This window comes from Felis catus, chromosome E2 (genome assembly GCF_018350175.1).
Source record: "Felis catus isolate Fca126 chromosome E2, F.catus_Fca126_mat1.0, whole genome shotgun sequence".
NCBI lineage: Eukaryota > Metazoa > Chordata > Mammalia > Carnivora > Felidae > Felis > Felis catus.
In genome coordinates this window covers 5800682-5817289 of record NC_058382.1, presented here as the reverse complement: position 1 = coordinate 5817289, position 16608 = coordinate 5800682, and the positions used below count along the sequence as shown (strand labels likewise).

The window sequence follows — 16608 nt, the reverse complement described above, 5'->3', positions numbered from 1 at the left end:
GTTTGCTGTCTTTTATTCCAGGGAAGACAACCCTTGATTTGGGGAGGACAGAGTCTCCCATGCAGGGAGTGGAATGCTCTTCCTGATGGATTTGGGGCAAGATTGAGTTTTAGAAGGGGCAGTGCAGAAACAGGGCATGATTGGCTAGGAGGTCAGGAATTTCCTTGGAAGACCAGGAGGTGCTGAATACAGGGTAAGATTGGCTACCTGAAGCTTCATTGGAGGACTGTGATTGGTGTATGTTTGGTTTCTTTGCTGGATGTTTCACATAAGAGCAGGCTGATTTAGGTTTAGATTTGTGATGTGGGCCAGGCCACTAATGTGGCCTACAATTTTTTAGGTCCCAATATAGAAATTAATTAATTATCAACGATTATCATACATATAGCACTTTCTGAGTTCTGTGAGTCATCCCAGCAAATATTGAAGCAGAGGGAACCTTGGAGGAAACCTTAAATTTTTAGCTGGCTGGAGATGCATGGGAGGTTTGGGAATGCTTGACTCATGACTGGTGTCTGAAGTGGGGGCAGTCCCGGGAACAACTTTGCCCTTAACTTGTGGGGTCTGTACTAAGACCAAATAAAGTCACAATTACATTGCATCACCGGACACTGAGTTGGTATCAGAGATTTGGTGACAGGCTGCAGGAGTTCTGTTCAGGTTTGGCCATTATGTCCCCTAGATATGTCCCCATTTTTTAAAAAAACATTATTTCCTTACTCTTAACATTGTCACTATAAGATTCCCCAGGCTCATCTTGTATTTTCCCTGCTCCTGCCATAGAATCAGCCATAATTACAAGGAGCATTTTTTTTTTTTTTTTTTAGAGAATAGTGTTAGAAACCAAGATGTGGGTGCTGGGTGTTCTCCTTGCTACTGGAGTGTCATTGCTCTTAGGTTCTCTGAGTAGACCAACCTGGGAATTACCTGTCCTCACACAGATCTATAGTTTTCTCTTTGCCATTTTATTTACTTATCCACAGCTAACTCTGTGCTCATACTGATGTAGATGACTCAGATCCCATACTTCAGGATTCATTTTCATCTTTCCCCTAGGTTCTTTGTCCCTATCTTTATTTATCAAGTACTATGGCATCATATGCCTTTGAAGAGTTTTCCATCTATTCCTCCATGCTCCCATGCTCTCTGCACACTGCCTATAACCCCCTCCCTCTGGCCTCATTTGGACCCTGCTGGATCACTCGTCTATAACCTTCCAACTCTGCCCCATTCACCTGGACCTGAGGTGGCAATGCCCACAGCAGTTTAAGATATTGCATGTGACAAATATCATCCTTGGGGGTTGTTGAAAGGATGGAAGAAGTAAAAAAAGGTGGCAAGTGCCCCCCATTTTCAGGCATCCAAGGTCAGGAGATGCCTGTATTCTTCCAACATATGAGCACATTGTTGAGATACACATGTGCATGCAGACTCTTTGAATGTAATTACATACAAGGAACTGGGAATGTGGGAGTACGGGTGTGTGTAAACATATGTGCTTGTATTTCACGAGTATGTGCATGAGTGTGAGTTGGTATGGAGTGTATGTTGAGAGTGTGAGGGTATATGGCTGTGCATTTAAGATTATGTTGTATACATGTATTTGCATCTATGTGTAATGTTTGTATGTGTGTTTGTGAACTAGGGGATGTCCACCATCATGGTCCTAGTGTCTGACTTAGAAACAGGGAGTATTTGATTACATATTTGTTTGTAGTGAAAACAAGGGATTAATTAGGATTTTCATGTTATTCTGGTGAATGTACCTCTTTATGATATTGAAATAGTTCTCATTATCCCTGGTCATATTATTTGTTCTTGAGATTACTTTAATCTTAACATAGCCACTATATTCATTATAGCGTCTCCATTTATCTTTGGTCTAGGATTTTATTTTGTGTTTTTAATTTATGAAGTGAATTTCTCTTAGGATACATTGTGTTGCCGGTCTTTAAAAAGTCCAATTGTCAGGGGCGCCTGGTTGGCTCACATGGTTATTGGTGTAAGACTGCATTTCATTCAGGTCACGATCTCATGGCTCTTGAAATGGAGCCCCACGATGGACCTACACTGACAGCACAGAACCTGCTTGAGATTATCACGCTCCCTCACTCTCAAAAGAAATAAACAAAAAAACAAAAAGAAAAAAAATCCAGTGACAATGTTTGCTTGTCAATGGAGCCTTTAGACGATTTCCTTTTACATATATATAGATGTAAATTATTTTCCTCTTGCTTTTATAATGTCTCCTTTCCTCTGTTCCCTGTCTTCTTTGAAATGACTGAATTTTTACAAATGATTTTATTTTAAATCCATTTCTTTGGTTCACAGGTGTTAGCTGTAACTATTGTTTTTTGTTTGCTTTAAGGGTTATCCTGTACAGCTTACCAGTCTACCTTCACGTGAGTCTATACTTTCTTCATATAGAGCATCTGACCCTTCCTTTCCACATGGACTTCCATCTCTAAATTCCTGCCCTGTGTAACCATTAGTGTAGGTTTCTTTTCCAAACGCTATACACATATATGCTAGGCTGTTAGTGCTTACACAGTCCACTATATTTTAAAGAGGCTTAAAAATAGGAAAGACAGGTTTTATTTACTCATATAATTACTACATCTAGTGCTCTTAATTCCTTTGTGTAGATCAGGACACTGCCACCTATAGAACATGAGCCAAGTACAGCTTACCGTCTGTTTTTATGTGAAGTGTAACTGGAATGCAGCCACACTCATATTTAGGTACTTTTGACCCAATGAGGACATACTGGAAGAGCGATAACAGAAACAGCATGGCCTACAAAGAATAAAATATCTACTATATGTTCCTTACATAAAAATTTGCCGACCTTGCACATAGAGTCCCATTCTCATCACATCTCAGTCAGTATAAAATTGGGACATAAAACATACTGAAAGGTCAATCTTATAGTCCAAATATTAGGCAATGGTAACACAAGATTGCTCTCAACTGTAAGAATAAAACTAGGAACTGGGAGTTACTAGGTCTTAAATTAGGAAAACATGAAATAATGCGATTTTGTTCCTCTTCAATTTGCAAGTACAATATCTTCTTATATCTTAAAAATTTTTTTGATGATATGGACATTGAAGATATAACTGAGGTGTAAAAGACACACCCAATATTGCTTGATACACTTTTGTAAGTGGAAGAAGCAACATACCCGTGGCTGGGTATAAGGGTAGACAATAGGAAAAGTATGTATCTTAACAAGTCCTGGGATCAAATCCCTAGACAGTTTTGACAAATGAGATTTACTATCTGTCCATTAATTCATTACCCTACCCCACCACTGTGTTCTTGGTAGTGTTAAGTCTGATGTAAAGAAATAGGTCTGTGCATTCTCTAAACAGGTCATGGTTTTGGATCTATCACATATAATCTTAAGCCCTCGGGGGAGTTTTGTCATTAAAATTTCAAAAATTCTAACTACTGGGCACCTGGGTGGCTCGGTTGGGTGAGCGCCCCACTTCAGCTCAGGTCATAATCTCATGGCTGGAGGGTTTGAGCCCCGCATCAGGCTCTGTGCTGACACCTCAGCCTGAAGCCTGTTTTGGATTCTGTAACTCTCTCTCTGCTCCTTCCCCACTCACACCATCTCTCCATCTCTTAAAAAATAAATACACATTAAAAAAACTTCAAAAGTATATAAATAAAAAATAAAAATTCTAACTACGAGGAGTCCCAAATTTCAAATGTCTATAGTGGAAATGTAGTATCACATTTCACCAAGACAAACAACAATTGTGGATATTCCTCAACCAGTTTTTAGTATGTTCCCATTTGGGCAATTTTCGGCCTCTTTACTCCACCCACTTGCCCTTCCCCATTTGTATTTGCATGATACATTTTCAGTGGTTCTGCACAAAGATGACCTCAGCATGTGGGCATTGCCTGAAAACACTGTTTAAATTAGGAAACCCTGTCAGTCGATCATTACACACCAACACGTTCATGGTACTTACCACTATCATATTTTATCTTATACACTTCCGTTTAGAGAATCTAAGTTACTTGAAGACATGGATTTTTGTTTCCTGCTACAAAGTAGAAAGTTACTGTATTGCATAAAAGCTAAGAGACTAATAGTTCACATGCTCCAGTAAACATGTAATTTCATTTGTGCCACCAAATTCCTTACTCCTGTAACTTTCTATCCCAGCATTCTGCACATTCCTCATAAATTCTCAAGCTGTATTTTGTTTGGTCCATCTTGTGAGTTTTAGGCAGCACACGCCAAACAGCTCTAACCCATCTGTGAAGGATGCCTTTTGTAGATCTTCTCAGCTACAAAATGTTAAATTCAATATTCCCTCTTGCTCCATTCTACTCTCAATACAAATACTAATCTTATTGGTCAGGTCGGACAGTGTTCATTTGTGAGGGACAGATCTCCTGGAAATAAGTGGCTGAAACAACTAGGTGGTTTACCATTCTCACATAACAGGAAGCCCACAGATGCAGGTTGGGATGGGATGGGTCCTGGGCAGTCCTCTGCCTGCTCCACCTACCTTAGCACTCAGCACTCTCTCTCCTTACAGCAGGATGGCTGCTGTAGGACCAAGAAAGATGAATGGTAAGGGGCAAAGGCTTTTTCTTTATTAGGTTTTGTCTCATTTACATGGAAATAATCCCAGGAGGTTCATCCCAATCAGCTATACATTGTAATTCAATTTTGATAAGGGTCTTAGGGGGATGACTGGGTGGCTCAGTCAGTTGAGCATCTGCCTCTTGATTTGGGCTCAGGCCAACATCCCAGGGTTGTGGGATGGAGACCTGGGTAGGCTCTGCACTGATTGTGGAGCCTGCATAAGATTCTCTCCCTCTGTCCCTGTCCCCTACTAGTGTGCACCCACACTGTAAAATAAATAAATGAATACATTAAAATAAGAGTATTGGGGATTTTTCAAATTTCATATTCATGACTAAACAACAGAAAGTAAAAGATCATAAAGAAAATATTTTGCAGACCAAATTTAAATATACCCCATAACTGGGGGATCTGGGTGGCTCATTCGGTTAAGCATCTGACTTTGGCTCCAGTCATGTCTCACAGTTTGTGAGTTCGAGCCCCATGTTGGGCTCCACACTGACAGCTCAGAGTCTGGAGTCTGCTTAGGATTCTGTGTCTCCTTCTCTCTCTGCTCCTCTCCCACTTGTGCTCTCTCAAAAATAAATGAATGTTGGGGCGCCTGGGTGGCGCAGTCGGTTAAGCGTCCGACTTCAGCCAGGTCACGATCTCACGGTCTGTGAGTTCGAGCCCCGCGTCAGGCTCTGGGCTGATGGCTCGGAGCCTGGAGCCTGTTTCCGATTCTGTGTCTCCCTCTCTCTCTGCCCCTCCTCCGTTCATGCTCTGTCTCTCTCTGTCCCAAAATAAATAAAAAACATTGAAAAAAAAAATTAAAAAAAAAAAATGAATGTTAAAAAATTAAAACAAAAAACACGTACTCAATAATACTGAAAAGGTAGTGAAGGATAACTGTGGATAAGACCGATTTCATCACAGATTTTCTTTATCCTGAGTGTATAGTATCACATGCAACCCATGACCAGTATTGTAGGTATTCCAAATGAGTGAAAAGTTATTAGTCCTTAGTGTCTTCTAACTTACACATTTATTTCCTTTGAAATTTATTAATTTTAAGTTAATTTTATTTACCTGAATTTGACACTAATTTGCCAAGTTTCAATACAGAGCTTCCGATGCTAGTACCTTTTTTAAAAAGCTTCTTAAATTTTATTTTTCCACGCTCAGTGTTGAAACTGACCCAGGGCTCAATCCCATGATCCATGAGATCACAACCTGAGCCAAAATCAAGAGTTGGATGCTTAACCGACAGCCACCAGGCAGTCCCTGCGTCTAGTGTCTTGGTAGCAAAATGGAAGGAATGATTTTGAGATTCCATTCTTTCCATTCTCCTTTAAAGTGAAACATCTACAGAAGGTTTGTAGTCGAGAATATTCTATCATGTCTGAATGTATTTAATATTAGACCAAAACTTTATAGAAGAATCGTGACATCACAAGTCTAAAAATATCTTCAGTAATTGAAATAAACAGTATTTCACAACCATTTTCCACAGTCATACGGTGTGGTGGGGCTATGAATGCATCAGAAAGAAGAAGGTATTAGTTAGCACGAGGAAGATTGTGGTCTTTCCCAAGCAAGTCAGTAAGGAGTAAACTTCAGTTTTGTATTACAGGATCTGACTGTACTTTTGATACCCGACTAATGATACCTGTGAAGCTTCATTACAACCTCTTACTATTCTGCCCATCTGGGCAGGAAAAGCTAATAATGAAGGCAGACAAGCCTTTCCTTTGGCAGTAGTTATAAGTTCAGAGTGTCAATGAGTATCATCAACCTGACGCTGCACATTATGCATCATAACAAAGTAGTTCACTATTCCCTGTTCTCCCTAGCCATTTTCAGAACTTGAGAAATCTATCCTGGGCTCCCAAGAAAGCATCATCAGATACTCAACTTCCTCCTAACACTTAGCTGCATGCAGCCATCATTCTTGACATGTGAACATCCTGTTCCAGTGGAGTAAGCACAAATGCAAACGAGCAAAAAATGTTTTAGAGGGTAAATAGGAGATTTCTAGTTTTCAAATAAGATTCCCATTGTTTAATGTTCATTCTTGAGGGTAAAGTCATGACAATTTATCTTTTCAAATTATTCTCTGAGCACTATAGCACAAAATAAAGATTGTGTTACTTTTCTCCTTCTCACATTTTCTCTTAGTTCCTAATACTTTTCATATGCTTGCCATTTTTCTAATTTCATTTAATGTAAAGGTGCAAACCATGGGTCACATTTCAGCACAAAAGACAGGGAGAAACAGAATCATATGGTGTACATTCATGAATGGGGAGGCCGGTGGTAGAGGGTGAGAGTTTGAAATTGCATTGCAATAGTATTTTCATTAGAGCCACAAAAATACTATGGGATATACGTGGGGTAGGTAACTCTCAAATACAACTTATGAATATATACTTCCAAAACTGTATATTGGAATCTAACATGAAATGATATTGTTATAGATGACATTCAACCACAGAGCCTAAGGATGTATTATTAGTGTTCATTATGAAATGACCCAAAAATGAGAAATAGGGTATCCCAAACAAAATGGTATCAAAATGCAGTTTAAGTGGCCAAAATTGAGTCTTTCTCAAGCATATTACATTTGAGTTTAGTTTTTCTTTTTCTTTTTAGAGCACAAGTAGGCGAGAGGGACAGAGAGACAGAGACAGAGAAAGAATGAGAACAGCAAGCAGGCTCTACACTCAGTGGAGAGCCCAGTACAGAGGTCAACCTCATGGCCCTCAGCCGAAATTGAGTCAGTCACCCAACAGAGTGAGCCACCCAAGCACACCTACTTTGGTTCTTTTAAATGCTCTAAAATTTTCTCTTCAGTTTCCAAAATTAAGACTAGTTTTTACTCATCTGTGATATACAACAGCCATTACCTTTCAAAACATGGACAGACCATCATCCCCCCTCTATTTTCTCTAGTACAAATGCTATCCCAAGTAACCCATAGTTCTCACATGAAAATCTCTTTCTCGGGGCACCTGGGTGGCTCAGTCAGTTAGGCGTCCGACTTCGGCTCAGGTCATGATCTCGCGGTCTGTGGGTTTGAGCCCCGCGTCGGGCTCTGTGTTGACAGCTCAGAGCCTGGAGCCTGTTTCAGATTCTGTGTCTCCCTCTCTCTCTGACCCTCCCCTGTTCATGCTGTCTCAAAAATAAATAAATGTTAAAAAAAATTAAAAAAAAAAAGAAAATCTCTTCCTTCATGTCCCAACCTACTATTTCATGATCATCTATCTGACAGAGTAATTCTCTCCTATAATAATCAACAAAGGAACTCAATCATACCATCAAATCCAGAGAAGGGGCCGTGACCTCAGAAAACATGACAATTTACATATCAGTGTTAGGTTTATTCCTTGCCACTCCCTATGCTTCCAAATGTATAGTACACTTTATCTTAAGCTTAGAATCCTAGCTTTTCCAGGGTATATACGTATGGCTAAGTGCCCCCAATGAAAGAGGTTCCTTTCACCTTACCAATGCTTTCTCTCAGACCACCACTACGCTTGACAAATGAAATGCATAAAATTAAAGTATAACATCGTGGAGTCCAAACTTGAGGTTACAAGTCATCAATGATAATTCAGTGTCAAGAAACCTGAAATAATTGAGTAAAAAAAGTTATAGGGGTACCTGGCTAGCTCAGTCAAAAGAACATGTTACTCTTGTTCTTGGGGTTCTGAGTATGAGCCCCATGTTGGATGTACAGAGGAAAATAAAATCTTAAAAAAAAATTTTTTTTTAACATTACTTATTATTGAGAGACAGAGAGTCACAGAGGGTGAGCAGGGCAGGGGTAGAGAGACGGGGAGACACAGAATCTGAAGTAGGCTCCAGGCTCTGAGCTGTCAGCACAGAGCCCGACGTGGGGCTTGAACACAAACTGTGAGACCATGACCTGAGCCGAAGTCAGTTGCTTAACCAACTGAGCCATCCAGGCGCCCTGACAATAAAATCTTTATAAAAAGATTTCAACGGAATATGATTAGGTCTTTCCACATATATACTTATTCCATTGACACACATCATCTCATGAGTTTTAAATACTTTTTATTTTCTGGAATTTAACACCTAAGATTGGTTAATTATCAAAGCAAACCGAGGCCCCCCTGGCATGAAGTTTTAAATTGTAGTCCATTGAAGAATTGGCAAAGTTATCGCCTTCATTACTCTTTAATGTTCCTGTCCAGTAAGAATTCTTTGGTGTATGCTGACGTAAAGACTTTGACACATTTACATGGTTTCCATGTTATGTGAATTCTTTCTAGACCACAAAGCACAAAGTTGTATATTTTGTTTTTTTATCAATGGAAGTCTGTACCTCTTAACTCCATTCACCTGTTTTAACCCATCCCCAACTTGTACACTTTTATAACCCAGATGACACTCATTTTATTTGTAAGGGTTCTCTCTAGAAAAAATTACATTCCCCAAAGTATAAGCTCTAGATAAGCCTTGTCATATATTCCTAGTGTGCTTTCTTTCAGAGGCTTCTATTCTATCAGGTGAGGTATGAACCCTGGTTACAAGCTTTCCCACTTATGTTAGTTTCATATGGTTCCTCTCCATGGTGAAATCTGATACTGAGGAAGTCTTGAACACTTGCTCATGTTTCTTTCTCCTACGAGTTCTTTGATGCTTCCCAAAGCTTGAGCTTTGAATAAAAGCACTGCCACACATATTAGGTTCACATTGAGTAAGATGTGAATGCTCCATAAAAGCTTTTCCACACTCAATACATTTGTACAGTTTCTATCCAGTATGAGTTCCATCATGACTCCAAAGGTGAGAACATTTGATAAAAGCCTCACCACATTTATTACATTTAAAAGGTTTTCCTCCTGAATGAATTCTCTGATCTTCTGTAATGCTTGAACACTGGATAAAAGCCTTGTTACACACATTACATTTGTGTGGTTTATACCAGTGTATATTTTCTGATGCTTAGCAAGGTTGCCCAATGGGGTAAACGCTTTGACACACTCATTACATTAGTAAAGTTTCTCCCCAGTACTGATTTTTTTTATGTTGAGTAAGATCTGAGCACTCAGTAAGGTTTTGCGACACTCACTACATTTGTAAGGTTTCTCTCCAGTATGAGTACTCTCATGACCAAAAACGTTTGAACTTGTGCTAAAAGCTTTACAACATTTAGTACATTTACAAGGATTTTCACCTGTATGGATTCTCTGAAATGCCAAAAGGCTTGACATTTGGATAAAAGCCTTGTTACACACATATTGTTTGTGTGATTTCTAGCCAGTGTGTATTTTCTGTTGATTAGTAAGGCTTTGAAGTTGGGTAAATGCTTTGTCACACTCATTACATTTATAAGGTTTCTCAACAGTATGGATTCTCTGATGATTTGCAAAGTTTGAATTTGTAGTATACAACTTGCCACATATGTTACATTTACATGTTTTCTTTCCGGTATGGGCTTTCTGATGTCTAGTGAGTTTTGAAGGCTGGGTAAAGGCTTTGCCACACTGATTACATTTGTGAGGTTTGTCACCAGTATGAATTTTCTCATGACTCCAAAGGTGTGAACGTTGGGTAAAAGCCTTACCACATTCATTACATTTGTAAGGTTTCTCTCCTGTATGGATTCGCTTATGCTGTGTCAGACGTGTACGCATCGCAAAGGCTTTGCCACAATCAATACATTTGTACGGTTTCTCTCCAGTATGGATTTTCTTATGCTGAGTAAGATGTGAACTACATGAGAAGGCCTTGCCACAATCAATACATTTGTAAGGTTTCTCTCCAGTATGAGTTCTCTCATGACGCAAAAGTTCTGAATGTTTGATAAAAGCCTTATCACATTTAGTACATTTATGAAGCTTTTCTCCTGTATGAATTCTCTGATGTGCCATAAGTCTTGAACTTTGGATAAAAGCCTTGTCACACATATTACATTTGTGTGGTTTCTCCCCAGTGTGTATTTTCTGATGCCTAGTAAGGTTTCCAAATTGGGAAAATGCTTTGGCACACTCACTGACTTTGTAAGGTTTCTCTCCAGTATACATATCCTGATGATTTGCAAGGTTTGAATTTTGACTATGGACCTTGCCACATATGTTACATTTATATAGTTTCTCTCCTGTATGGACTCTCTGATGAGTAGAGAGGCGTGAAGACTGGGTAAACTCTTTACCACACTCATTACATTTGTAAGGTTTCTCTCCAGTATGAGTTCTCTCATGTCCGCAAAGCTGTGAATGTTTGATAAAAGCCTTATCACATTTATTACATTTATAAGGTCTTTGTCTTGTATGAATTCTCTGATGTGCTATAAGGCTTGAACTTTGGATAAAAGCCTTGTCACACACATTACATTTGTGTGGTTTCTCACCAGTGTGTATTTTCTGATGCCTAGTAAGGTTTCCAGATTGGGTAAATGCTTTGGCACACTCATTACATTTGTACGGTTTCTCTCCAGTATGGATTTTTCTATGTTGACTAAGATGTGAACCATCGGTAAAGGCTTTGCCACACTCACTACACTTGTAAGGTTTCTCTCCAGTATGAGTTCTCTCATGACCCGAGAGGTGAGAACGCGTGCGAAAAGCCTTACCACATTTACTACATGAATAAGGTTTTTCTCCTGTATGAATCTTCCGATGTTGATTAAGCCTACAGCTTCTGATAAAAGCCTTGCCACACACATCACATATGTGTGGTTTTTCTCCAGGATGTGTACTCTGATGTCTAAAGAGGTGTGAGCACTGCTTAAAACCTTTGCCATGCTCACTACATTTGTAAGGTTTCTCTTCACTATGGATTTTATCTTGAGTAAGGCTTGAACGCTCAGCAAAGGCTTTGCTGCATGCATTACATCTGTAAGGTCTCTGTCCAGAAAGAATACCCTCATCACTCATGAGGTTTGAGGTTTTGTTAAAATCCTTCCCACAGTCAGTACATTGATAAGATTTTTGTCTAGTGCATGCTCTCCTGGCCTGTGCAGGTAACAAATGAAAAATCTTCCTAGATTTATTCCAAATGTTTTGGGCCCTGGGAATTCTTTCAAGCGGTGAGACTGAGGAACCACTGCTGACAGACTTCTCAGTTGGATTACATTCATACATTTTCTCCTCACTGTGAAACCTCTGGAGCTCATCCAGGTGTGCCTGCAAACTTAATCCAATTCTATTTTCCAAGCATTTTATGTACTGGTTTCCAGAACCACTTACATTACTGTCCTGTTGTAACAAAGTCCTGATGAATGGTTCATTATTCATGACATACTGGTATGTATTTTTTCTCACAGAAACACTCTGCTTTTCAGGAAGAGTAACTGAGGGCTGATTAAGTGGCTGATCTTTCCTACAAGTGAGATTTTTGTTATGGGTCAAAGGCACTTTTTTGTAATTTCTTGCATCATCTCCCCACCAATTTTCAAACTCATGCCTATTTTCCCAGACTTCCTTGAGACCAAAATCCTTGATGCCATGGCTTTCGTTTCTCTCCAATATCACTAAGTGGTAAAATACTTCTTTATAAATGTCCTCCCCTGGTGACAATTCCATGAGTGCAAATCCAGCAGAAAGGCTTCCTATCAAATAGAGTCGGAAGGTAAATATTTTATACTAAATTCAATAATTACACACCTAAATAATTACAGTAAATAAAGGAAGTTAGTCAACAATGGTCTTCAAACACTTTTGTCATATACAATGTTTTTGAGTTCTCTTTTTATAACGTTTTCCATATTAACAATTTCTCTGATTTTAAGGTAATTTTTCGAAACACATTTTACACTATCCATATTTTTTGGACACATAACTGGATAATTAAATGACACTTCATGATTACAGAGCCTATCTACACACTGGTTATTTTATAACTGTGCATGAAAATCATAGAGATGTCTATCTTCCTTAAATCTTAGTCTTTATAAAAATGTGTTTACCTGAACCCAATATCTCATATTTCAGTGATGCTCAACGAATCTTTCATTCCTCCTAGTATGTGTTCCTTATGGAATGTAAATCCTGTTTTTATGTCTCCAAGAAAGACTGCTTTAGAATCCCAGGGACTACTAGTTTGTGTAACTATGGTTACTTATTAATTTAACCTCCTAGATCTATCAATATGTAGGTTGTAACATACAGAGTCTTTAAAATATCCTGTTTCTCTCAACATATGTTCACACATTATTAAACACACAGTATAATTAACCACCAGATCAAGCTGCTGTCCTGAGCAATTCATACGCATGTTCCCCTGTATGAATAGGGATCCTTCTGCAGTACAGGGGACAGGGGAGTCAGGTGCTGTGTAAACTGAGGTGCTTTGTTGATCAAAATTAATATACCAGGATATACGAGGGTGGTTTGTTTAGCTCAATGAAACATCTGAGGAAAGGCCAGGACTTGGATTCAGAAAAGCAAGAGTGAAGCATAAGAAGTAACTGACCATGTGGGGACAGGGCTGGTGCCTGCACATCTATGGGAATATGATTGTGGTGTAAGTTTAATGCAGGACCTTGGGGAAAAAGAAAACACATTCAGCAAAAGGTATAATACTGACACATTCTGTAGGAACGCAACTATGGGCATGAAGCAAAGGTGGAAAACATTCAACAGGGAGACAGGGTTATAGGAAGACTGTACAGTTGTATCTGTTTCAGTATTTGCTCTAAAAATTATCAAACTATCCCATGAATTCCACTTCTAGGTATATACTCAAGAGAATTACATAATGTATACATGTTCCAGGAGACATGTACTAGAATGCTTTTTAAGGTTGTTGCTTAGAGGGAGCGAGCTTGCAAAAGGGGGAGGGGTGGGGAGGGGGGGGAGGGGGAAATTCCCCTGAGGTGTCCAGCTTGTAAGCGCATTGTGCAATGCGGGGCTCAAACTCACATACTGTGACTTCATGACCTGAGTCAATATCAAGAGTCAGATCCTTAACTGTCTGAGCCACCCAAGCACCCCAACATAATGTATCATTACGGAATAACCTATGGCAAATCAGGTTAATGATATTTCTGGGACTAAACAGGAACTTAAAAAATATGTTTTCAAGATACCACAAATTCTTAAAGAATACCATAGCATCAGTTGGGGGGCTCAGTCAGTTAAGTGTCTGACATCAACTCAGGTCATGATTGCAGGTTTAGGACTTCAAAAGCCCGCAACACGCTCTGTGCTGATAGCTCAGAGCCTGAAGCCTGTTTCGGATTCTGTGTCTCTCTCTCTGCCCCTACCCCACTCATGCTCCCTCCCTCCCTCCTCTCTCTCTCTCAAAAGTAAACAAACATTAAAGAAAAGTCATAACTTTAATCGAGGAAAATATCTGTTGTAACAATTAGATATCACTGCACATTTATGAGAATGGCCAAAATCCACAACACTAACACCAAATACTAGTGAGAATGTGGAGCCATAAGAACTCTCATTCATTGCTGGGGGAATGCAAAATGGTACTCCTCTTTGGAACAGTTTGCACTTTCTTACAAAACTAAACGTACCCTTAAATACAACCTAGCAGTCCCACTCTTTGGTATTCATACAAATAAGTGGAAAATTTCTGTCCACATGAAAACATACCCACAAAAGTGAAAAATCCTAAAATTTCTATGGAGCCACTAAAGATCCTGAATGGCCAAAGCATCCTGACAACAAAGTACAAAGCTGGAGGCATCACATTGCCTGATTTCAAACCCCCTGACTACAAAGCTGTGGTAATTAAAACAGTATGGTATTAGCATAAAAATACACAAATAGATCAACAGAACAGAATACAGCCCAGAAATAAACCCACACACATGGTCACTTAATTTACAACAAAGGAGACATGACTATACAAAGGGGGAAAGCACAATCTCTTCAATTGATGGTTTGGGAAAACGGGACAGCCAGAGACAAAGGCATGAAACTGTACCACTATCTGACACCATACACAAAAGTTAACTAAGAATGGATTAAAGACTTAAACCTAAGACCTGACATCATAAAACTCCTATTAAGAAAAGTTAGGGGGTAATGAGCTTCTTGAAACATGTCTAGGCAATGACTTTTGCTTTTGTTTTTTGACTCTCAACACCAAAAGAAAAAACAACAAAAGCAAAAACGTTTGGAATTATATCAAACTGAAACATGTCTACACAGCAAAGGAACACTTTTTCAACAAAATGAAAAGGCAGCCCACTAAACGGGAGAAACTATTAGCAGATCATGTATCTGACAATGGACTAGTAATCTAAACCATCCCCAAAACATGCTCAAATAACCCAATTTTAGAAATGGGCACAAGATCTGAACAGACATTTTCCAAAGACTTAGAGATGGCCAACAGGACCATGAAAGATGCTCAACATTATTCATCATCAGGGAAATGCAAATCAAAACCACAATATCGCTTCACACCTAATATTAGAATGGCAGTTAGTAAAAAGACAAGAAACAACACGTGTTGTCAACAGGGTGGAGAATCAGGTATAGCCAAGAGAACTACTGTGTGATCCACCAATTCTACTGGGTATTTATCTGAAGACAACAAAAACACTAACTCGAAAAGATAGAAGCGTTCTGATGTTCACTGCAGCACTATTTATAACAGCTGAGATACGAACACAATCTAAGTGTCCGTTGATGGGTGAATAAAGATGTGTATATACAACATAATATTATCTAGCCACTAAGCAGAATACAATCTTGCCATTTGTGACAACAGAGATGGACCTTGAGGACAATATGCTATGTGGAATGAGTCAAAGACCACTACAGTATGATTGCTCCTATGTGTGCAATCTTAAAGAAACAAAAACTCATTAGATACAGAGAACATATTGGTGGTTGCTACACGCAGGTAGCTGAGCAGAAATGGGTGAAGGTGATCAAAAGGTTAATAAAAAAGAGGGCTGCCTGGCTGGCTCAGTCAGTACACCATGCAACCCTTGACTTTGCAGTTGAGTTCAAACCCCACTCTGGTTGTAAAAATTACTTTAAATCAAAAATTGCTGCTGCCTCTTGAGTTCTTAAAACAAACAAAACCAAAAAAATCAATATGGTAGTTACAGTACACCAGGAATGCAATAAACATCTGTAGAATGATACATGTTTTTCCTACAGAAAAACGAACTAGAGATATCACCAAGCTGAGCTGTATTTACACTACATCTACTTTTGGATTTTTCACTTTTGGAATTATCCACATCGTGACTTATGCCCAATTTATGCACAAGAGAGTGATCTTCAGAAGCCAGGATGGCCGAGGAAAGACACAGACTTTTATCTACTTTATTAGACATATGCTACAATTTTTGGGTCTCCTGAGAAGTTCTCCAAGGATACAAAATGGAAATGCAAAGTGAATACATCCTGGGGTCTGCACTACAAAGGCCTCACCTCTGACCTGTATGGAATGAGAACCAAGAGGGATCAGGGAAAAGACTCCGTAGGGACAGCAATCCCAGTCCCTCCCAAACCATGGCACCAGTATGGTCGGAGGGGCTAGGCAACAGGGTTGTAGGTATAATAGTGGAAGTTTAAATTTCTACACATTTAACAGATTGAGAAATGTTTGGGGGGTGGAGGCGGATTTCCTTTGAAAGTTCCTAAGAAATAAACTTGTATTTTCTCAGATTCTTCCCAAACGATATTTACTGGAGCAGCTTCCTCTCTGCTCATCTGAGCTCTCACTTGTGCTCACACCCCAATACATTGCCCACTATGTGGATGTTCCCCTGTCTTCATTTCACTTTCCACTATCCAAGTCTCTTTCTCTTTTTCCAAAACGGAGATGATATTCAGCTCAAGAAGAGATTTTCATTTATCAAGAAAAACAGAACACGATCCGCTTGGCTCTTCCAGAACAAATTCCCTGCTCTTGGTTCAGCAAACAAGAAAGGATATTCATTTTAAGTGGTGTAGAAACATATTTCAAAAATTACTCAAATGAGTGCCTGTGTGCTTAAGGATTATTTTAGGTGTGCAGACATCTGGGTTTTTTTCCAAGAACCACTTAACCAAAGGCACAAGGGT

The 16608-nt window shown here is 39.2% G+C and overlaps 1 protein-coding gene across 1 annotated transcript in view; it reads right to left on the bottom strand.

Annotated features, from left to right (window-relative positions):
- Positions 1–8654: 8654 nt before the first annotated feature.
- LOC102900382 (zinc finger protein 677-like) overlaps positions 8655–16608 on the bottom strand; it is a 46110-nt gene continuing 38156 nt past the window's right edge. The window contains exons 4-5 of the mRNA XM_045046190.1: positions 13037–13105; positions 8655–12173 (exon numbers count right to left, since the gene is read on the bottom strand). Coding sequence (XP_044902125.1) covers positions 9877–12173; positions 13037–13105 — 2366 coding nt within the window. The 3' untranslated portion in view covers positions 8655–9876. The remainder of the gene's footprint in view (positions 12174–13036; positions 13106–16608) is intronic.